The 25,466-nt window shown below is 37.8% G+C and overlaps 1 protein-coding gene across 1 annotated transcript in view; it reads right to left on the reverse strand.

Annotated features, from left to right (window-relative positions):
* LOC122798197 (tetratricopeptide repeat protein 21B-like) overlaps positions 1-25,466 on the reverse strand; it is a 1,733,894-nt gene that overhangs the window by 1,438,353 nt on the left and 270,075 nt on the right. Inside the window, exon 4 of the mRNA XM_044066946.1 lies at positions 16,616-16,782. Coding sequence (XP_043922881.1) covers positions 16,616-16,782 — 167 coding nt within the window. The remainder of the gene's footprint in view (positions 1-16,615; positions 16,783-25,466) is intronic.

The following is a 25,466-nucleotide window of genomic DNA, read 5'->3' on the forward strand; positions in this document are numbered from 1 at the left end:
TGTTCTTGATAGAAAGTTTACAGTTAGCAATCTCAATTACCTTATCAGTAAGCAGTTCACTAGATATATATAAATATATATATATACTGGGCAGTGCAGTGGTGCAGCAGTTAACGCTGTTGCCTCACAGCAAAAGGTTTTCCAGTTCGATTCTTGGCTGGGTGCCTTCTGTGCAGAATCTGCATGTCTTCCCTGCATTTGCTTGGCTTCCTCCAGGTACTCTAGTTTCCTCTCTCATTCCAAAGATGTGGATCTGGAGCATTTCTCCCTGGGCCTCTTCTGAAAATAGGCTATGTCCTAGTTGGACTTTCCTGGTCAACAAATGTTAAATAAATAATAATAGATTTTAGAACCATATTACTTACAAATGTATGAGACTATACTTGTTTATTTTTTTCTATTTCGGTAGAATGGCCAACTTGAAATGCATATCAATTAATATCAATGGATTAAATAATGGTTGTAAAAGAGGTAGTTTATACAAATTTTCAATCCCAAGTTATCTTTTTACAGGAAACACATTAAATAAAAGAATATTTGAACAGACAATACTAAACACTATTATGTACTGACTAACTCTCATTACAAACAAAAGAGAAGAGGGGTGGCTATTTTAGGGAAATATTCTTTGCCTCTACCTAAAATCCTGAATGCATTTAGTGATGAAAAAGGCATGTTTTGTTCAGTGACTTTAGAGGTTCGAAGGAAACTATACACTTTTATTAATATCTATTGGATAATTGGATTAGGAATGCAAACAATTAAACAACAGTTGGGGGAAATAATATGAATATCAAAGGGAAATATTGTTTTTGCAGGTGACTCTAATTGTATTTTATCTGACAAGGATACCGACACTAGCTGTAGAAGGAAGAAACTTGCCTCAGTCAAGGGGTTGATGGAGTTCATTGACTTATATAACATGAAAGATATAAAAGAGTTTTCAGTATGAGACTCACTCTTTTTTACACATTTCTCACATAAGCATGGGACAGAATGAAGACTTGCGAGCCTATATATTTCAAATGAGATCACTTGCAGAATACATAACTCTAAAGTAGTCTCTTGCCCACTGTCAGATCATAATGAAATAAGATTTGAAATTATATTGAATTCTAGTTATAAAATCCTAATTAAAAGATTCATGCATATATAATTAATATGAAAGACTTTAAGGATTTCTTTAATAAAGAAATTCAAACTTTTATTGAAATTAATCATATAGGTAGTACCTCAGAGATTTTTGCATGGGACTCTTTAAAAGCATACCTAGCTGGCAAAATTACAAGTTGCTATGCACGAAAAAAAAAAATGGGACATAGAATTGATAAATTTACAGGAGAAAATTGATAAGTTAAAATTAGATAGTCAAAAAGGAAATAACTTAGCAGTGGCGGCTGGTGACTTCAAATCAAAGGGGGGCTGCAGGAGACAGCTGAATGGGTGGGGTCAAGGGGAGGGGTGTGGCCAACCACAAAGGGGAGGAGCTATGCTCAAAACTACAAAAACTAACTTTAATTAAATACACTGCCCTGGGTGGCAAACCATCATTATGAGAGTCCAATCAAGACAAAAATAAGTGTAGAAGAATAAAAATATTTCAATGCATTGGCTGCATGACAGCTTACTTAATATTTAGATGGAAACAAAAGGTTGTGAAGCATGAAAAAATAAATTACTTTTTAAATACATTACTGGAATGCCAGTCAAAATCAAGTACAAGCAAAACCAGAAGCACTCAACTCAAACCACTTCTCCTTGCACTGCAGTTCTAATTATAATTTATATTCAGCTTTATTAAAGTGCCAAGTAACATGCTGAAAGTAGAAATCTCTGTGATGCCCCCACTTGTAAAAATGTTTCTTATCCAAAAAAAGACCTGCTGCCTGAATAGTAAGGCTGAGTTGTTGGGAGGAGGAAAAGAAATAGTAAAAATGTTGACAGGTTTGTAGGTATTGTAGTTACTGAGGTACACACTACTATTCCCCAAGGGATAAAATGGTAAGGCGTTTTTCAAGGGCTGTTTAATAGATCTGTACAGAGAGGGAAGGGAGTTGGTAGGGCCAGAGCATTAGGGTACTAAGGGGATAGGTGAGTTGGGGGATACCAGATATTGGGAGATATGGACAAGCAGTTTGCACAGGTTAGCATGTCAGGAAAGTACAGGGGGTGTGTTAAGCTGGAAAAGGAAGGATCAGGAAGGCAGAAGATCAAAGCAAAGATAGCATCATATTTAGCTATGTTGGAAAAGGAAACTAAAAGAGAGTTAGGCAGGATAGGAGAGCTGAGTAGAAAAGGTGTGTGTGTGTTTGTGTGTGTGTGTGTGTGTGTGTGTGTGTGTGTGTGTGTGTGTGTGTGTGTGTGTGCATCTGTGTTAGGGGTGGAATGTCCTGATAAGTGGATAAAATGGAGAGAGAGAATTGTATTGGTGAGGCAATCAGTAGGTGGAAAGAGAAGAATGTGAAGACAGTATTTATTTGGTGATAAGGAGGACAAGGTTTGTAAGGACTTTTACAGCATGAGGAGATAATTCAACTTGGATTGGGAAGGGAGGTATGGCTTGAGTATGAGGGGACCACAAAAACAGTTTAGAAGAAAAGAAAGGTAGGACAAAATATCTGCAGATGGTGACTGCATCCATGAAAAGTTGCATGCTTCTTGGAAGGAAAGTTGTAAAAGCTCTGGATAAGAAAGCCATCACATTGTGAAGAAAAGTCTGTATAATTAAAGCTATGGCTCCTCCAATAATAGCATATGGCTTTGTGGAAGTTGTACTACAAATAAGACTTGTGTTTTGTAAAATTGATGCTTTTGAACTGTGGTGTTGCAGAAAACGTTTGAGAATTCTATGGCCTGTAAAAATAATAACTCAGTTAATATTTAAGGAATTAAACCCAGATTGTTCACTGAAAGATCTGATAGTAAAACTAAAACTATTTTGGCCACATAATACAAACACAGGAATCTGTAGAGAAGACACAGATGCTGGGAAAGATCAAAGGCAAAATAAGGGAACAGTAGAAGCAAAGACAGGCACACAGCATTACCAAAGTAATGAATAAGAATTTACTAGAAGTTAAAGAAGCAGGTGTTGACAGATAGGCCTTGTTGACAGATAGGCCTTGTATATCTAAGTCCTTGAGGTCATGAGTGGTTGAACTTAAAATGACTAAACAAGAAGGTATGACAAAAGTCTGGCAGTTAGCACAGAGGATTAAGGCTCTGATTCCTCCTATAGTCAAGACTACAGAGTTCGATTCCTTCCACCTCCATTTCCTACTGTGTGACTCACAGCAGGTCATTAAACCAGACAATGGTCCCAGGTCACCTGTGAAAAGTGAAACTTTGTCCAGCAAGCTTGACCACTTAATAATAGATAAAATAAATAAAGTAAAATAGTAGGTTATGCCTGGTGGCTGGATTATGCAAAGTAAAAGGTTCCAGGAAGAATATAAATGGATGGAGAGCAAGAATCTAACTGCAGACTAAGGTACAATTTTGTTGGAAAGGAGGACTGATTACAGGAAAAATGCAAGGACTTGAAGAGGTTTGGATCAATATATGGTTTGCAAATACATTAGCTTCTAAGGTGCTTCCTGTGTCTTACAAAACTTTTTCTAGATCAAAGAGGAAAAGACTGACACACGAGGCCTGGTGCTGGAGATTTCGGTTGATGGGGCCAGATTACTGGCATATGTTATGGAGTGCATTGGACTAGAGTTTGTGGTAGGAGTGTAGTGGATTATTCATGATGGCTCTGACTAGGAGGTTGTAAAGAACAATACTTTGTAACTTATGGGATAAGAGAAAAGGACTTCTGTCCACTACAAGCTGCGTGAAATGTGAGATTTCTAAGAAATGGAAAGAGAGGGGTCCAGCGGTGGATTTAGTGAAGGGAATGTAATTTGTTTATTTAAGCTGTATATATATATATATATATATATATATATATATATATATATATATATATATATATATATATATATATATATACATACATACATATATGGGGCAAAATATTATAACAGGTGAAGGAAATGACCAGGAAGGGTGAAGGGAAGAAATATTTCATATAACTATAGAGTTTCATAATGTGCAGTTAGTGACAGAACAGAGACATATATAAAAAAACAATGTGAATGATCAGTGAAGGTCGAATGAACGCATAGAAAAGTTATAAAATAAAAACACAAAATTGACCAACACGGCTGTAAGGATAAAAACTAAAAATATATGTTTATTGTACAGCAAAGAAGTAGGCGCTTTCACAGAAAACTGTTGCTTCATCAGACTTTCATATAACAAATACACATAAGACATTTAAAACTAAAACCAATCAATAATAAACAAGCTAAAATATCACATAACAAGTCCATTCATAAAACAGAAAATCCATACCCCTTACTCCACCTATCTCATCAATGAAGTAAGTTCCTGTTCTTAAGTGCAGGTTTCAATGACACGTGCCCATTCAGGCCTGGAAACTTGTCTACATTTAAAGTAAAAATCCACCTCAACTCAGCATATTCCTTTAAATTAACAAGGTCTCCAAACCTAAGACTTTCATATAGAACTTCTAAAACTACAAATCTAAATGTATGATCAACAACATACTCAGATACATGTTTTGCTAAAGCATTGGTCTGTTTACCCTTCTTAATATCGCCAGCATGCTCTAAAATTCTATCTTTTAAACTGTGATTTGTTTTGCCTACATAATGACAATCACAGACAGAGCAGCTGGCATAATAAACTACATTATCCATATTATAGCCTACATAACACCTAAGATCAATCCTTCTATTAACAGATCTGACATGTATACTTGTAGTGTTATGAAGGAATTTACATGCAGAAAAATTACAAGAAAAGGTGGCTTGTTTCTCAAGATTCATACGTGACTTAATACAGCTATTTCTATAACAAAGCTGATGTTTCAGTGAGAGGTTATTCCTAAAAGAAAACGCAGGTACTGGGCCTACTATATCCACTATATCATCATCTATCATAAGAACAGACCAATGTTTCCTAATAACATTACATATATCACCTATGTTACTCGAAAAAGTGAAAGGCATCCCAACAACTTGTGTATCATTTGAACATAACATAAAATCTTAATTTCTAGAAAAATATGGATGAGCAACACAGAATCTAAAAGCACAAACCACATCTAAAGTCTTACGTACCTCAGACTCTGAATAACCTCTATGAATGAATACACTGGCTGCATGATTTAATGCTGGACAATCTTCTGCATCATTGTTATGTAACCGCATAATCCTTAAGAAACTGTCACTTTAAAACATTCTTGGGTACATGCCGTGGATGCATGCTTGATTTTTGCAATAAATTATTATGTTTACATGGTTTCTTATAAATGGCTGTACTGAAATTATTTAACTCATCCATCCTAACGGATACATCCAAAAAATTAATAACAGAACATGAGAACTTATAAGAAAATCTAAGAAAAGTTGTGGTGGAATGTAAGTAACTTACAAACTGATGTAATGATTATTCTGTGCCTCTCCAAACAATAAAAAGATCAGCAACAAAATGTTTATAATAGCAAAGATTGTCCAAAAAGGAATTGTTATTGTGCACATACTCAATTCCCAATATGCCAATGCAATATTGGCATGTGAGTTAGCACAGAGAGTTCCCATGGGAACTCCGAGCTTCTGTAAAAAGAACTTATCATAAAAAATGAAAACATTGTTTTCAAGAATCAGTTCAAGCAGTGAACAAATCAAAAAAAACCTACTGTTAGACATACAGCCTGTCATAGTCAAAAAACTCCTAACATATTCCACACCTAGGTCATTAGATATAAAAGTAAATAATGAAGCTATGTCTAAAGTGACTAAAAGTAGATGATGTTTGTCTGTAAGATCATTATACCATACATATAAGTCATTCAAAAATGACTTAGTATCTTTTAACACACCAGAAACAGTATCTAAAACAGGATGAAGCATTCTCTCCGCATATATTGAGAGGGATTAAGTTACCCAACACCTATTCGAAACAACAGGATGCATTGGAGGATCCATACAATCTTTATGAATCTTTGGCAGTCCGTAGTTAAGAATAATGATGCACAACACAAAAATATTACATAATTCTTGATCAATAACACCAGTCATTAAAAGATCATACAACAGGAACTTAACCTTCTTAATTATACCATCAACCTGAAATGTGTATATTAACTCTTCATCAGATAACATTTCATTCATTTAACCATATAGTGTTCTTTGTCCATTACGATAACCCTGCCTCCTTTACCGGTGGGTCGTATCTTAATAAAGGAGCAATTATGAAGCTTCTTAAGTGCAAGCTGTTCCCCAGGGTAAGATTAAATAACACTGCTTTAGAATCATGCCGTATATTAGTCCTCTGATCACGCTCACATAATTTAACAAAAGCGTCGACTATAGGGTGTGTCTGTGGTATAAACACACTAGGTGTCTTAAACACATTCAAACCAGTACATCTATTTTAAGGAAATAATGATCATATTGTGACAATGCGAACAACCTTTTTCAAGTCATTGATAACATCCTGGGAGAATTTAAGGAAGCAAAGTCAATTGGTACTAACATTATGCAATGTATAGATAATGTTGCATGACATTACAATGTTAGTTTTAAAGTTTATATTTAAAGGAAAACAAATGTGTATTAAAATAACCAATAAGGAGAAAGGCATCTAAAAAAAGATTTCAGTGTTTGTACTGATGCATAACATACCCTTTGTAGTGCATGAACATAGTTATATTTAATCCATGTGGTATTTATACAGGGAATAACACTAAGAAATATGGTGCCGTAACTAATGAATTCATTTGTTCTTTTTCCAATGCCTATTTTACCTTATGCAGGGCTGCAGGGTTGCTGCTGCCTATCCTAGTAAGGAGCAGGTATAAGTCAGAGAACTAGTGATAGACTGGATGCCACTCCATTCATTATAAGACACATAAGCACATACATTCACAATTACCGGCAAATAGAAGTCTTACAATCCACTTACTGGCATGCAAGAGGAAATCAGAGACACTGGTGAAAGTCCATCAGTCACAAACATGGTATAAAGACTATATAGAAGGCACCCCCAGCTAGGAACCCCAAGCTGTTAAGTTTATGCTGCACTTACTGATTTGTGGATAAAAGTATGTTCCAGTTTTAAATCATACACATAATTGCTGTTTTGGTTCTTGTTCCAGATTTGAAAAGAACTGTTGCATTTTTTCTTTGCTGTACTGCTGAAAAGAGGGATAACAATGAAGGAAGATACACACATGCAAGCGCATGCTTGTGCGTGCGCACACACACACACACACACACACACACACACACACACACACACCATACATCTTAAAAGTAAGAAGCACCATACACACACAATCAAGTATAAAAGCAGCAAGTACCATACATTGTAAAAGTAAAAAGCACCATACACTTACCTGTCCGTTCTCCATAATATCCAGCTAATGTACATCCTGCCCGCGCAATACTCCAAGACCCGCGTGATCCCTGAAATCAAAACTCCACTCCTTCCTGATGAGACTGTAATTCCTGACTGCTGCTGTTGCAGTCCGGACCCGACACATTATCCCAGCAAGTCTGTGCACTTTAAAAGTGCACAGACGTCTCCTTGTGTTTCCCTATGGGGACTGCCGGACTTCCTGGAGCATGCACATAGACGCGCAGTAGTCGGGACTACTGCGCATGTGCGAAGTCCGCAAAATTTTAAAATATTTTTTTTTTTCTATTTTTATTTCTTTTTGTTTTGAGGGGGCTGTAGTCCGGCAGTCCAATAGCACGAGCCACCCCTGCTTAACAGAAGAAATAAATACCATAAACAGTAAATATTCAGAAATTTTATAACATAAAACTATGATAAATTTAGAAAAGATTAAAATAACTAATTATTCCATAAATCTAAATCCATGCATAAATTGGCTACTAGAACAAAATCATTGTTAAATCTAACACATCAAAGAATTATACTCCTCTAGTGGTAAAAAGAAGGGTACTGAAATAGAAGATATTCTGCATGGTTTCAGGTCTCGTTTTAATAAGATTAATCAACATAAACCAACAATGGATACACAAGACTTATGAAAAATATATACTGAAACTCAACTGTCAGAGGATCAAATAAAAATAATTGTCAAGCCTATATCAATGTCTGAACTCAAAATTCAGATTAATAAATTAAAACCAATAAGGCACCTGGTATTGATGGCATAATACCTGAACTATATAAGATGATGTCTAAGGATGTTTTGAGTATTTTACTAGAGGTATTTCCAACAGTTATAGGACTTACAAAGGTACCACCATCCTGGAAATGCATCCTAATATCCCCAATTGTAAAACCTGACAAGGACTCAAAATGTTCCTCATATAGACCAGTTTCATTATTAAATGTAGATTATAAAATATTCATGGCAATCTATGCCTCTAGAACAATACAGTTTCTTCCAATATTGTTAAACAATGATCATACTGGGTTTACAATGAACAGGAACACCTATGATAATATCAAGAAAATACGATCAATAATTGATTATACTAATAATTCAAAAAGAAGAACAATTTTTGGTTAGTCTGGATATCAATAGTGCATTTGATTAAGTTAATTGGGAGTACTTAGCATTAGTACTGGAGAAATGTATTTTTTCAAACAATTTCTTACAATTAATTAAATTTCTCTATGAAAACTCCTTTGTATACATTAAGATAGGTTCATATACTTCCCAATCAATCATGATTACTAAAAGTACTAAAAGGGGTTGTCCCATGTTCCCATTGCTTTTTGCTCTAGTTATGGAACCTTTTGCAAATTATATAAGATCAAATAAAAACATCAAAAGCATACTAATAAATAATGACTTAACCCCCAAAATACAGTTATTTGCAGATAACATCCTATTAACTTTGACTGATTGCAATTCTTGTCTTATTACAGCATTCCACAAAATTTCCAGAAGAAACTGGGATTCAGTTTTAATGAGAATATGACTAAAATACTACCTGTTAATTATAATATTAATATTAATAAAATAGATAAGAAATTACATAAATACAGTGTGAGAGATGGTAAAAATTACTTACTTAGGGATAATCTTGTTGGATAATATTAAAGATATAACAACCCTTAATTATAATAATAACTTAAATTTCACAAAACAAACTCTTAATAAATTAAATATTTTTACTATGAAAAAGAGGTTCTCCTTAATTAAAATGATTATCCTTCCTAAAATTCTATATATAATACAATATTTATCCCTCCCACTCCCAAAAATATATAAAAGAGTATAATCCTTTAATTCTGAGATTTTTATCGTTTCCTAATAAGCCTAGAATGACTTTAAACTATCACATTAGAGATTTGACATCTGATAGTATTGGTCTTTCAGATTTAGAATTATACTCCGTATCCTCAAATGTTAAGACAATAATTTCTTAGCTAAATAAGAGTTATAATGTCATATGAAAAGATATCCAGGGAGGTATTTGGTATAAATCCAATAATTTAACAAAATCACATCATACTAAAATAGCTACTAATAAATTTCACTGGTTATTAAAAGACTATTTTATAGAAAACAAAAACAAACCAGTTAACTCTTTTTTATATTAATGTGATGATTACCTCCTTTAAAAAAAATCATTTTCAGGAACCCAGAATATAAAGCATGGATTTTCTTTGTATTCCAATTGCCTATACTCAAAATAGTATAAATACATTTAATTTAACAACAATTACTACATTTAAAGACAAAAACCTGTTATATTGGTATCAATTACTAGACAATGGGAAGTTCCAAAATGTTGACCATATCAATAATGAGTTTGAGTTAAGAAAAGATACATGGTTAGAAATTCAAAATTGTAGACAATTAGTTGAACATAAGATTAATTTAAGCAACCAACAGTTAGAAATTATTTTCCCACATTCAATGATGTACTCATTATTATAATGCACCAGAATATAATTGGAAAGAGACTTCTATCCAAAATATATAAGGTACTTAAGAAATCAACAGTATGTGACAGAGAAAGCTATTTGGATTATTTTAGACTTTTTAATAATAACTCTCCAAGTGAAGATGATAAAACAATAATACTCCAATCTTCAAAACAAACTACTTCATCACTAAGATGAGGGATATTCTCTTGCAAGTTCTTACATAGAACCTTTATCATAGCATATGAAGTTTAACTGATGTATAATAAAGACATAGGATGCTGGAGATGTAAACTAAATGTTAAAGCTGACTGACAGTATATGTTTTACAATTGTATAAAACTTAAGACATATTGAGATAATATGAATTCTCTCTTACAGTCAGTTTTTAATGATAAATGCATGCTGACCAAAACTCTTATTTTATTTAATACAGTTATTCCCACTTGTGTCGCGAAAATAGGAATTTGTGCACCTGGCAACTGAGTTTGCCATCATGAACTTATCACGATCAAGACAATAACATCTAGAATCATCTCTTCATATAACATATTTTGAAATTCAAAGAACTGCTGGATAAACAGACTTCAGTAATTAACTAACAACTACTCATAACATTTCTTTTTATGTTTAAAAAGTTTTATTTTATAGTAGACACCACTATAAATAGTTATTTTAGTTGTTTATTATTATTCTTTTAGATATGTATATTTGTTTTAGGATCTATTTCACATCGTCGAACTCACAGGAGTTCGAATGATGTAATATCGAACCAGTAAGTTTGAAACCCAAAAAGTACGAAAACACAGAACAGCAAGTTTTTTCCCCAGGGAAAACAATTGCTGTTCCAGTACAAAAAAAAACAAAAAAAATGTACACTTTAAACTTAAACTAATGTGGGGGGCTTCGCATCCCACACCCCCTACTTAAATATACCAACACCGAGATCGTACCACAGAGGAGGAAATAGCAAAGCCGTGAAAATGGCCCATGGATTTTTTTTCCCTGGGAAAAAAAATCTGTGTTCTGTGGCTTCACTATTTTCACGTTTCGAACATTTGGGTTCGATATTACAATGTTCGGACTCCTGTGAGTTTGACGTTGTAATATAGACCCTTTGTTTTATAATATTTCTATTATCATACATTAATGTTTTGTTGTTAAAATTTTTAATAAAGACAATTGAGGAAAAAAAGAGAAGATCACTAGGTCCACTGGGAGAGAGGAATTGTGACAATCTGGTAGGGGGATGGAAGGTGTGTTGCAAAAGTGGACAGGCTGGGGATAAAAAGATACAATATTATGATAAGCACATAATGTCTGTATCTTTCATTGTCCTGTCCATCCTTTAGGAATAGCAGAACAGATTCCCTAGCTACCTACCTCCCTGGGTGAGGTCCTGACAGGACACCCTTGAGAATACTGGCCCCAAAGAGGACCTGGACCAGGAGGTGAAGTCCAGTTTTTAATGCCTAGAGAAGCCGCGCAACATAGTCCAAGTTGCTGTTGTGAAAATATCATTAAGTGAAAAACTATTGAAGAAGTTTGTAGAAGTTGACATATGTCTACTGGAAAAAGCCTTTTGTTTCATCAATAAAGTTGTGATTACTGTATTGGTATACATAGCTTATACAGTCTGTAAGTCATGTGGATAAGGTTATTTTGGAGACCATTTGTTCCACTCTAGTCGATGCACAAGAAATAAACAATTTCTCTTTTGTCCACTCTAAATAGAAGCATAACTGTCTATGAATATCCAAGGTATATAGTAAGAATTTCTCCTTTTTTGAATAATTGGGAAAAGGACTAGAACGTGTATGGTTTGGTTAAGAGAAAAATCTTAGGCAAATTTAGGTATAAAGGATGAGTGTGTTCTGACTGACATCCTTCTTTATGGAGGGTCAGATATGGAGGTGAGGATTACAGGGTATTTAACTCTGAAATCCTTATAGCAGGAGTGACAGTTATCAGAAACAAGGTATCTCAGGAAAGACATTTCAAGTCAGCAGACAAAGAGAGTTTTGACTTAGATTCTTTTTATGTAGTTGAGAGAATTGGATCACTCTGTTAGAATAGGATGAGCCTGTGGTCAACTCTGGAAATGGAAAAAAAACATGAGGTTGATTTGAAGGACTGAATGTCTGAGTGAGGCTTCGCAGATGTAAGGAAAAGGATATTCAGTTGTAGATCCAGAAGTCAGGGATGCTTCTTGAAATAAGGCCATAACAAGGGAAGGCAAATTTGTCTGGATAAAAAGGGACTATGCAGATTACTGAAGGAATTTCATCACTGGGGGAGGGGACACAGTGATGTCTGGGTCATTGCTGACATACCTGTGCATTGTTGGGTGACTGTCTCTGTGCTGGGGGATGATTGCAAAATATTTGCTACTTTTCATTTCAGTCAGGGATGCAAACAGACTCCAGAAAAGGCTGCCCCCAGCACCAAAATACTATTTGTGCTACTGATGGCTTGAGGGACCACTCTTGAGGCATCAGAATCTATCTGCTGAGCTTGTTTGCAAAGTCATTGGTCTGTCCTGGAATGTGCATTGCTACAAGAAACTACTGCAAAGTCATCACCCACTAACACACTCTTATGGTCTCGTGCCATAGGGAGTAAAGATCTGGTCCCCCATTACTTATTAATGTACCAGACTACTGACATGTTGTCTGAATGTATAGAAATCACACCCTGCAAAAGGCTTTCTTGGAAGGCTTGCAATGCTAGAAAGAATGTCCTCATCACCAGGACATGTATGTGAAGACTGGTCTCAAGATTGGTCCAAGTACACCAAACCATTCTCCCCTCAAAACATTCCCCAAACCCTGAGCAAACATCTTTGGTCACTGTGGCTTTGGAAAGAAGCAGGGTAAAGAGTCTGCCCACAGAGATTATATGGACCCCCGTCCACCATGTTAAATGTTTTTTGCACACAGATAAGTAATGAATGAAGTGTTCATACAGCCCATTAGTAAACATCACTGAATGCTCAGAGTCCACTGTAAAACCCTCATGTGAAATGTTGCAAGAGGTACAGGAAGTACTGAAGCCACCATAAGACCAAGAACTTTTAATATGAGGGAAGCTGGTGGGTTAAATCATCAAAATGCAGTTCTTAAATGATGGAAGTTTTTCCTCTGGTAGTTTCACAGTGAATGACCTTATTTCCAGATGACCTCATATGAAGACCAAGGTTTGGGAAGGCTCTAACTTGGATTTTTCCACATTGACTGAGATGCCTAAGGACAGACACAAGTGAATCAAGTCATCTCTGTCTGACAGAAGGAATTCCTTTGCTGTGACAGCTAGGACCCAATCATCTAGGTATGGGAATATACCATCACACTCATTCTTCAGAAATTTTCCTTAAACCTGGGGCCAAACAGTGAGAACACATTGAAGGGGGCATTGATAAAGGATACCTGGAAGTTGTCCATGAAGTCACAGAGGTGGAGCCGGGAATGATGCATCATGGAAATGCCAATTCTCACCATGCTAACCACTTCATCAGCTACTCTGTGTAGCAGCCTCATGGAGATGTCGGGTATAGTTATAGTTGCCACTTGAGATTGAGTTGTTTCCAAGTTTCAAATATGGCAGGTTTCCTCAAAGAATCCAGTGCTTGCACTGCAAGATCTCTCTGAAATATGTCACATTGGTCAGATAACTTAATGCTGTCAGGGCAAACATTTCTGAAACATATGCTCAGTTACACATTAAATCCATCACTCAACACTCCTTGTTGGGAGGATGGACCACTGGACTGTCATCAAACCATTCTCTATCAATAGCTGCTGCCATAATAATGGACTACACCAGAGGGACTTTGCTCCATTAGTGTTAGTCCTTAGGTTCCTGCCATGTCTTTTCCATTACCAGGTCCACTATAAAGTTAGAGAAAGTAATCACTCTGGAGGTAGATGGGGCAGACCTGAAGGCCTTAAAGAGAACCTTCTCATCCAGTGAAGGAAGGTCAGTGAGTCAAAAAACACTCTGCTGCATTAATTCTAAAATTTTACCAAATGTGGCATATTCTGGAGTAGAGTGTGGGGACTCTTCTCCTTCATCGAGGTCAGTTTCTGGAAGAAAGGGACACTGTCAATGTGCAAATGTGCCTCCTCTTGAAAATATGTTTTTGTGGTGGATCTGGAGGGGACTCATTTGAATCACGAGAAAAAACAAGGTGGCTCTCATTGAAAAATTGGGCAAGGCCTTCAGATATGCCCTATTCATGGGAGGATTGTGAGTGGGAAATGCTACAGACTAAACAGTATCCAGGAGCCAAAGTCACTAGAGAATTGCTCATCTGTGTAGCTGGCCAAGCTGTCATCCTCTTGACAAACTCAAAAGCCAATGCTGAATCCCTCAGTACTGGAGTCCAATAAATAGTTACAGTACTGATCCCAAACGAGGTGGACATCAACAGTACCAAGGATGGAGGCACTGGCACCAACAGACTGGATGGATCTGACATCAAGATCGGAGCAGGCATGTCAAATGCCAAAGACCTTGGCACTGAAAAGGGTATCAAATGCATTAGCACCAAAGGCAGTGATGAAGACCCCACACTGAGGCGTTAGTGCCAAGACTCCATCAGCACCAATGTAACTAGAGTTCTGTGAGTCAGATGTTTCACAGTCAGTACAGAGGGATCCAATCCTGCCACTGCAGATGTTGGAAGCTCCAGAAAGGACAACTTCTCTGAAATCTATGGTACTGAGGTACATACCAAGATATGAGCACAGACACAGACAACCTCATCTACCCTAGATGCAGATGTGGATGGGCTGACACAGATGTCAGTCTTAGCTTTTACAAAAGGCCTTCATAATCCTTTCCCATTCACAGTCAGAGGGACTCTGAATAGACCAAGCATACCTAACATAAGAAGAGGAGAGAGGATGAGAGGGAAAGAACATGTAAAGCTCCTGATCAGAAGAGCAGCTACTCTTCATCCTTTTGGGGTCTGATCTTGTATGACTATGGTCTTGATGTGGTTAGGTCGTGGCATTGGAGACAAGGATGGCACCAAAACAGTCAGGCTGAAGTCACCTGCAGGGAGTCAGTCTGGGGCATTTAAGGAGGTGTAGAAGATAGAGATTGAGGTTTTTCTGCCTTCCTCTTTCCTTTTACCTTGTCTTTTTCCATCTGTCTTTCTATTTCTTTCTCCTTTTCTTAATCTTTTTCTTCATCCTTGTCTCTGTCTTTGCCTAATTTGAAAGAGAATGAAGGGAGTAAATCCTTCAAAAGTAGTTTGTTTTTCCTCGCTTCGAGAGAGCAAGAGTAAATACTCTTACAATTATCACAGGTGGCCTAAAGATGGTCTATCCACAGCCTCAGACATACCACACAGAGGTTATGAGTATCCTGGGGTGGGATTTTTTGGCCACACTGGGCCATTATGAATTCTAAGAAACATCCAAAAGTAAACAGCAATGAGGAAAGCCACTAACAATAGTAAGAAACAGCAAGAAAATCAGCAAAAATATAAGCTGCACTCAAAGTAAATGGGTTTCAAAACACATACACACACAATTAATTAATTAATTAATTAATTAATTAATTAATTAATTAATTGATTGATTGGTTAATTAATTAATTAATTAATTAATTAATTAATTAATTAAGTTATTGAAATAAGCCTACTGCCTGCCCTGCGCTAGCAAACTTAGTCACATCTTATACACCAAATAGATCCCAACGATCAGAAGACAAAAATATCTTAGCTATCTCAAAACCCACAAAAAAACAGGTCACTCTCTGTATTCATATTCTGTTTCTAAACTATGGAATTCACTACCTTTTGCTACCAGGTCTATGCCTGGCCTAACCCACTTTAAAGCCTCTTTAAAAAATCATATCAAAAATACATGTCTCTGCTCCTGTATAAATCCAGCCTAATTCTCAGCTCTTCTTCCACACTAGCTTCATCCTCTTCCTCTTCTGTCACATTTCATTATTTCACTGTCTATAAGATCGTATGTCTCTCCTAACTCCTTCTCTGTTCTTATACCATATCTTTACGCTACTGCTCAGCCTAAAATGTCTATTCTTCTTAACTCTCTCACTATATTTCTGCACCACTAACTCTTCTGCTATTATTTTCATAACATAAACCAACATTTTATTTTCATGTACTATAACAGCTGATGTCATACATTGTACTATCTACATACTATTTTTATACACTTTATCTACTCATAGGCTATGAATATGTTGTTAGAATGTCTAAAATTGTCTGTAATGATATAACTCTATAGAATTGTCCAGATGTGAAGTATATCTTGTAACCTAGTTTATGTTCTTTCAGCTTATTTTTGTATAGTATTCCTTGTGTCACTTGTATTGTTTGGACTATAATGTATTTGTATTGTACTGTATTGTTTATGAAATGGTTATTTTCAAGACTGTATGACCGAGTATTTGTGATGAGAGGTATCACATTGCAATCCCACATGACAAAAACATGCTTACATAATTCAGTGGTCAGGAGTTCATCTTCGCAAAGATGTCTGCAGAATTATGTCTGAGGTTGTAAAAATTAACATAACTACTTCTGTGGTAAAAAATGCAAACATTTATACACCATTTATACACCAGTAAAATGACCAAATTGTAGAAAAATTACCTTTCTAGATGTATTGGAGATCTTCAGCATTCTGTCAATGTATTCTCTGGCTTTATCAGAACGACCCATAAGCCAGAGAAAAATGCCAGCATAATACAATGCTTCCTCTCCTGCTTGCTTCCGCATTGCTTTAAGATTGTTTTCCAGTTCAGAAACAGCATCACGGTCTTGAAACAAAGGTTAAAGTGCACTTTACTGAAAGGAAAACTGGTTCAATTGCAAATATGGTAAACATTGTAAATAGCAGTTGTCTAAGTAAGCTTACCAGAACAGTAGCTGTCTGAACTATTACTGCAGCATTGGCCTTATCTATATGAATTGTACTCTGCACAACATACAACAGCCATCCAGTTTCCAAAGCTTTCAGGTCACTTTCCACATCCCCAAAGCATTAGACTAAAAGTCAGGTATGGGATCCAAACCCTTCAGAGTTTTCATGCCAACAGAGACAGTGAATCTATAGCCCTGAGATGATAATACTAGGAGTATAACAATAAAAAGTCCACATACTGGCATAAAAATATATATAAAAAATAAGGGTGAGAGAGTGAATACTGCAGCAGTGATCATTCAACCATCTGTTGCTATGGTAAGTTGGCTTACACCACTGTACTGTTCTTCATCTGATAACTGTTGCAGTAGCCTTAGCTATATGGGTAGATTACCACAGCTTAAACTGACCAGGAGAAAGAAGGATGACATTCCATGAGCTCCTGGAGAATAGTCTTAGCAAATCCTTTCCTAGACCTGGAGGAGGAATCAAGTTTATAGTGCTTTGTAAGTTTGTGCACAGAGGACCAATTTGCTGCATCTAGAATACTTCTAGCATGCAACCCTTTCCACAGATGAAGCCAAGGCCTGGTAAGTGAGCCTTGACCATACCTGTAATTGTTTTGTTGTGGTGGGTATAACTAAAAGGACTAGCATGAGTCAACAATTTTGAAATAGTCTGTTTTGACACAGGTTGACCTATTTTCTTACCTTTATAGGAAATGAACAACTGATCAGAAGTTCTGAAAGATTTTATTCTGTCAAGATGGCAACCAAGTTGTCTGTGGATGTCCAAGGTATGTTTTCTCCCTCATTTTTAGGTTCTGAAAAGAAGACTGGAAGATAGATAGCTTGGCTTAAGGTAAACTCGGATACCACTTTAGGCATAAAACCACAGTTTAGTAGAAAATGAGATAAAGATGACCCACCATGAGAGTTTGCCACTCAGACACTAATTTATGTGACCTCAGCAAGAAGAGTAACACTGTTTTCTATGTTAAGAACCTTTGGTCTGCCTGATGAATTGGTTTAAATGGAGTAAGAGTAAGTTTTTCTAACTCAAAATTAAGATCCCAAGGAGGAGCCACCTGTTTCCTAGGAGGCTTCTTATGCAACATGCCTTTCAAAAACATTTTCACATGAGCCTGCATTCAAAAGGGGGATCCATCGGCAGGCACGCTGAAAGGGCCAACAAGTGAACATTTACTGAGGAGAAAGACAGGCCATAGTACAATAACTCACACAAATATCGCAGAACCAGAGAAACATTAGCTGTAAATGGGTCCGGGTTCTTTTCTTGGCACCAATTAGAAAATCTTTCCCATTTACTAATATATGATTTTCTAGTAGCAGCCTTTCTTACCTCTATTAATATCTGGTGCACATTCAAAGGTGCCTAAAAAGTATTAAAATTCTATCATCCAGGCAGTCAGATGTAGTTGTTTGGGGTTGGGATGTATCAAACATCCCTGATCTTCTGTGACTAAATCAAATCTGTGAGGAAACCTGTGGCAACTGTCCTTGGCTATTTCCAAAAGGAGGAGAACCACTTGTTTGGGCCAGAAGGGAATCACCATAATTAACTTTGGGTAGTTGTACTGAATCTTCAGAATGACGCAAAATATTAGTGGAAAGGGTGTAAAAGCAGATGAGAACATTTCTGCCCAAGGAAAAGAAAATACATCTGTCTTCCAGGCATTCTTGCATTCAGAAGTTTGCCAACTGATTGTTTTGAGCAGAGGCAAATAGATGTATTTGAGGTGTTCCCCACAGCTGGATTATTCCTTGGAAGTTCTTCTGATTCTGTATCCATTTGTGAGGATCTGTCCTGGTCATGCTCAGCTTGTCTGCATACAGTTTTGCTCTGACGGTATGTAAGATGCCTGTAGATTTAGACTTGATGAAAAGCTATGTCCCAAGATTCATAGATTCATACATTAGTACTAGGCTAACTGCCTTTGTGGGCTATTTTTAGCCAATTACCCCATGTGTGAATCAATCCACGCACCTTGGATTTGTAAGGTAAACACCTTAACCATTATGCCAACCACCCCAAGATACCATGACTAGTCTGCACAGTGGGTAAGTTCTGGTCCCCCTTTGCTTGTTTATGTACCACATCACTGTAGTGTTGTCTGTAAACATTTGAAGAGGTCCCAGTGATCAAAAATGGTTGAGAGAATGAACATTTATAAGAGTAACATCTTTTTTATGTTTACATGTTTTGGTCTGTCTTTTTTGTTCCACAGACCCTGCACTTTTATTCCCATAGACAATGCTCCCCACACCAAAAGTCTGAGACATCTGATGATGGAGCAGGAAGGGAGAATGAGAGACGTAAATTCTGAGAAACTTGGTGTCTCCACCACAGAATCTCTTTTCACAAACCCCAAAACTGGAATCTGAAATGTCAGGAGATGTTGATGTTGGGACCATAAAGACTTCAAGTACAAGTGAATTATAATATGAAGTCTTGCAAGAAGTATCGTGACTATCATAGAAGCCATGAGACCCAGAATCCTGAGGAATTCTCTTAATGAGTTTGTAGTCTGAGTGGAAACCCCAGGAATAGATCTAAATACAGATCTTTTTTTCTGTGGAAGAAAGACTATTTGAACCAAGGTGTGCAAGAGACACCACAGGAAAACAATCCTGTGAAAAGTCAGACAAGACTTCTGTAAGTTCTCTTGGAATCCCAGCCTATGTAGGAGATCCCCTATCTAAGTAAGAGATTCCTTACACTTTGAAAAAGACTGCAAAGATGAGCAAGTCATCTAAATAAGGAAAACATTAAATACCTTGCCATCTGCAGTAAGCTATCACAGGAGCCAGACACTTTGTGAATACCCTTGGAGCAGTAGAAAGACCAAAGGGTAATGGAGAGAACTGATAATGTGATCTAGGCACAGAAAACCTTAAGAAACATCTTAAAACTGGATCTATAGGAATGCAGTGATATACATCTTTTAAATCTGAGGTTGGTAGAAAACTCAAAAGAGGACACGGGAGTAGCACACTGTGAAGAGACAACATTTTGAACTTGAGTACTATCAACAAATTAGAAATGAAAGATACAGAACTGGTCTCCAAGAAACTTTTTTCTTATCCTGAAGAGGAGGGGCAGCTTCTATCACCCACTTTGCAAATATATGCTGAATGATAGGAGGGAAAATAGGACTCTGCTCTGACAGATGAGAAAGAATCCCACAAAATGAAGGGAGAGAGTCTCACTGCCATCTGTGACCATGATGGATCACTCTGAGAACCCATTTGTCTGAAATTATTTGTTGTCAGATAGAGAAATGGAGGTCCAGACTTTCTGGAGGATAAAGGGACTGCCTGGGTGAAAGGGAGATGGAAGTCCTTCATGAAAATCAGACTTATTAGACTGTCCTTTTTGGGAGGGATTTTAGCTTTCTTCCTGGAACCTCCTTGTCATTGCTTTTAAACTCTTCCTTACCAGCAGCTTGCTGGGTCTATTTATTTTGCTATTCAAAGGAAATTGTTGAAGGTGCATTAAATCTCCTATCAAACTTAGAGAAGGATGGTTGAAAAATCTGAGAGATCCCTTAAATTACCTTTCCTCTCTCATCACACCTTTTAGTGACTTCTGCAGCATAATGTCCAAAAACTTGCTCTTTATCCAAACGAGAATATAAAATTTAATTTTTGACATCCTGTAGGAGATTTTGAAAACACAGATAAGCTGCTCATAACAGTTTCAGAGGCAGAAGCCCTGGAGGTGACATCAGCAGAATGATACGCACATTTCAGAGAATTTGTTTATCTTGGTGTCGCAAGAGAATACCATCAAATTTCTCCTGAAAAGAGGAAACAGATGCCCCAAAAATTTCTTCATATTATCACATTTGACAAGCATAAACTTAAACGGGTTCTCTGTGTTTGAGTGAACATACATTTGTTTGACAAATGTAGGGGTGTGATTTAATGTCAATGGTACGGATGGCCAAATGGGAAATATGTCAAAAGTAGGGAATGTCGATACAGGTAAGTGGAGTTGAGGCGGTAAGAGAACTTGCATGCATGTGTGTGTGTGTGTGTGTGTGTGTGTGTGTGTGTGTGTGTGTGTGTGTGTGTGTGTGTGTGTGTGTGTGTGTGTGTGTGTGTGCGTGTGCGTGTGTGTTAGTTAGAGTTTAGGTCGGGGATCAATGAAGGATAGGTGTTTTGTGTTTGTAGCGAGTTTATGTATTTTAGGGTAAGGGCAAGGGTTAGGGTAGGGATAGATATATTGTTGTTGCTTATGTGTGTTTGTGACTTTTTATGTGCCTGAGTCTATGTTGTGTATTGGCAGTGTTACTGGAAGTTTTAATGACAGAAAGATGTTGGGTTAGGGTTGGGGGAAAGGGCAGCATTAGGGTTAGCACCCATTACTAAAGTGGTGCATATTTTCCATGTTACGAACTTCAAGGTAACCACATTAGCTGTTTTAAATGGAGCAAGTATTAGCTTCTCTAAGACAAAATTAATATTCCAGGCAGGAGCCACCAGTTTTCTTGGAAGCTTCTAATGCAAAACCCGTTTCAATAACATTCTGTCATGAGATTTCACAGAAAGAGGCGGGCCCATGGGTAAACGTGCTGAAATGGCAGAAAAGTTTATCTTGACAGAGGAATAAAAAGGCCAAAGGACAGTAATGCATGCAAATATTGTAAAACCAGAGAACAACTACCCCTGAATGGATGCTGGTTATGTTGTTGCACCAACTAAAAAACTTTTCCATTTACTAATATATGATTTTCTAGTAGTAGGCTTTCTTGCCTCTGGCGTAAAATTTTGCCAAATCATACATGCAGTCAACAGTAGAGAAATACATACCAGATCGGTCGAGGCCCAGGTTAACAATGACCGCCACCAGTACTGTTGGCCAACAGGGTGCTGGTACAAATTGGGCTACTGTTGGCCGAAGGAGGAGAAGAGGAGGAAGGCATGCCCAAAGGTAGGTAAAGGCTAGGACTGTGATAGTGAGGGTTGGAAATTTGAATGTTGGCAGTATGACTGGTATAGGGAGAGAGCTAGCTGATATGATGGACCGAAGGAAGGTTGGTATATTGTGTGTGCAAGAGACCCGATGGAAGGGGAGCAAGGCTAGGTGTATCGGAGGTGGTTTCAAATTGTTTTATCATGGTGTGGATGGGAGGAGAAATGGCATAGGCCTTATCCTGAAGGAAGAGTATGCTAAGAGTGTTTTGGAGGTGAATAGAGTGTCAGATAGAGTGATGTTTATGAAGCTGTTATGTTGTTAGTGCATATGCTCCACAGGTTGGGTGTGCGATGGATGAGAAAGAAAAATTTTGGAGTGAGTTGGATGAAGTGGTGATGACTGTACACAAGGGTGAGTGACTGGTGATTGGAGCAGATTTCAATGGGCATGTTGGTGAAGGGAACAGAGGGGATGAGAAAGTGATGGGTAGGTATGGTGTTAAGCAAAGTAATGCAGATGGTCAGATGGTAGTGGATTTTGCGAAAAGGATGGACATGGCTGTGATGAATGCGTATTTTAACAAGAGGGAGGAGCATAGGGTGACATACAAGAGTGGAGGAAGATGCACACAGGTGGATTATATCTTATATAGAAGGGCCAGTCTGAAGGAGATTGGAGATTGTAAAGTGGTGGCAAGGGAAAATGTAGTTAGGCAGCATAGGTTGGTGGTTTGTAGGATGACATTGGTGATCAAGGAGAGGAGGATGAGTGTGAGGGCAGCACCAAGGATCAAATGGTGGAAATTGAAAAAGGGTAATTGTGAGGTGATGGTCGGGGAAGAGATAAGACAGGCACTGGGTAGCAGTGAAGAGTTACCGAATAGCTGGGTAACTACAGCAGAGCTAGTAAGAGAGATGGCTAGAAAGGTGCTTGGTGTGACATCTGGAAAGAGGAAGGAGGACAAGGAGACCTGGTGGTGGAATGAAGAAGTACAGGAGAGTATACAGAGCAAGAGACTGGCGAAGAAGAAGTGGGATTGTCAAAGAGATGAAGAAAGTAGACAAGAGTATAAGGAGATGAGGTGCATGGCAAAGAGAGAGGTGACGAAGGCTAAGGATAAGGCATATGAAGAGTTGTATAAAAGGTTGGACACTAAGGAGGGAGAAAAGGACCTGTACCGATTGGCTAGACAGAGGGACCGAGCTAATAAAGATGTGCAGCAGGTAAGGATGATAAAGGATAATGAGGGAAACTTACTCACAAGTGAGGAGAATTTGTTGAGCAGATGGAAAGAGTAGTTTGAGGGGTTGATGAATGAAGAGAATGAGAGGGAGAGATGGTTGGATGATGTGCGGTTAGTGAATCATGAAGTGCAGTGGATTAGCAAGGAGGAAGTAAGGATAGCTATGAAGAGGATGAAGAACGAAAGGCTGTTGGTCCAGATGACATACCTGTGGAAGCATGGAGGTTTTAGGTGAAATGGCAGTGGAGTTTTTAACTATATTGTTTAATGAAATCTTGGAAAGTGAGAGGATGCCCAAGGAATGGAGAAAAAGTGTTTTGGTACCAATTTTTAAGAATAAGGGTGACGTGCAGAGCTGTAGTAACTACAGAGGGAATAAACTGATCAGTCACAGCATGAAGTTATGGGAAAGAGTAGTGGAAGCTAGGTTAAGAAGGGAAGTGATGATTAGTGATCAGCAGTATGGTTTCATGCCAGGAAAGAGCACTACAGATGTGATGTTTGCTCTGAGAGTGTTGATGGAGAAGTACAGAGAAGGTCAGAAGGAGTTGCATTGTGTCTTTGTGGATTTAGAGAAGGCATATGGCAGGGTGCCTAGAGAGGAGTTGTGGTATTGTATGAGGAAGTCGGGAGTGTCAGAGAAGTATGTAAGAGTGGTACAGGATATGTACAAGGGTAGTGTGATAGCGGTGAGGTCTATGGTGGGAATGACGGATGCGTTTAAGGTGGAGGTGAGATTACATCAAGGATCAGCTCTGAGCCCTTTCTTATTTGCAATGGTGGTGGACAGGTTGACAGACGAGATCAGACAGGAGTCCCCGTGGACTATGATGTTTGCAGATGACAATGTGATCTGTAGTGAGAGTAGGGAACAGGTGAAGGAGACCCTGGAGAGGTGGAGATATGCTCTAGAGAGAAGAGGAATAAAGGTCAGCAGGACTAAGACAGAATATATGTGTGTGAATGAGAGGGAGGATAGAAGAATGGTGAGGATGCAGTTAGTAGAGGTGGCAAAGGTGGATGAGTTTAAGTACTTGGGATCAACAGTTCAGAGTAATGGTGAGTGTGGAAAAGAGGTGAAGAAGAGAGTACAGGCAGGATGGAGTGGGTGGAGAAGAGTGTCAGGAGTGATTTGTGACAGACAAGTACCAGTAAGAGTGAAAGGGAAGGTCTACAAGAAGGTAGTGAGATCAGCTATGTTATATGGGTTGGAGACAGTGGCATTGACAAAAAGGCAGGAGTCAGAGCTTGATGTGGCAGAGTTGAAGATGTTAAGATTTGCACTGGGTGTGACGAGGATGGACAGGATTAGGAATAAGTATATTAGAGAGTCAGCCCAGGTTGGAAGGTTTGGAAACAAAGCCAGAGAGGCAAGATTACATTGGTTTGGACATGTGCTGAGGAGGGATGCAGAGCATATTGGGAAAAAGATGCTAAGGATGAAGCTGCCAGGTAACAGGAAAAGTAGAAGGCCTAAGATAAGGTGGTTGGTGTGACAGAGCAAGATGCAGAGGACAGGAAGAAATGGAAACAGTTGATCTGCTGTGGTGACCCCTAACGGGAGCAGCCGAAAGAAGAAGAAGACTTTCTTGCCTCCATTAGTACCTGCTGCACATCCTCAATAAATAGGTTCCTAAAAGGAATTGAGACCCTATCATCCAGGCAGTCAATTGAAGATGAATGATGTTGGGGGTGTAACAAACATCTGTGTTCTTGTATGAGTAGATCCAGTTTGTGAGAAAGCGTGTGGTAATTGACCTTGGCCATTTCCAAAAGAAGGGAGAAGCATTGTTGCCTGGGTCCAAAGGGAGTCATGACCCGCAATGATCGTGGGATTCCTTCTGAATCTTCAGAAGTACCCTTGTGTAGAAAACCTTAGAAATAGATCTAGATAAAGATATATTTTTCCTGTGGAAGAAAAACACTTTGAACTGAGGTGTCTAGTTGACATCCCAGGAACACAATCCTGTGTGAAGAAATCAAGAAAGATTTATGAATTTTTCTTGGAATCCCAGCTTGTACAAAAGATCTCTCACCCAAGAGAGAGATTCCTGACATTTTGAAAAAGACTCTGCAAAGATAAGCAAATCAACTAAATATGGAAAAATGTGGATACTTTGCAGCCTGCTATGATCTATAACTGGAACTAGACACTTAGCGAACATTCTTGGTGGAGTAGATAGTCCAAAGGGTAAGGTAGAGAATTGATAATGCAATCCAGACACACAAATCCTTAAGAAACATCTAAAGTCTGGATGAATAGGGATATGATAATAAACGTATTTTAAGTCTAGTATTACCAGGAACTTGAAAGAGGAAGAAGAGGAACAAGTTGTGAAATAACCTCATTTTGAATTTGGACACTATCAAAAACGAGTTTAGGAAAGAAAGCTCGA

This window comes from Protopterus annectens, chromosome 3.part1, assembly GCF_019279795.1.
Source record: "Protopterus annectens isolate FY-2018-M chromosome 3.part1, PAN1.0, whole genome shotgun sequence".
NCBI classification, from domain to species: domain Eukaryota; kingdom Metazoa; phylum Chordata; order Ceratodontiformes; family Protopteridae; genus Protopterus; species Protopterus annectens.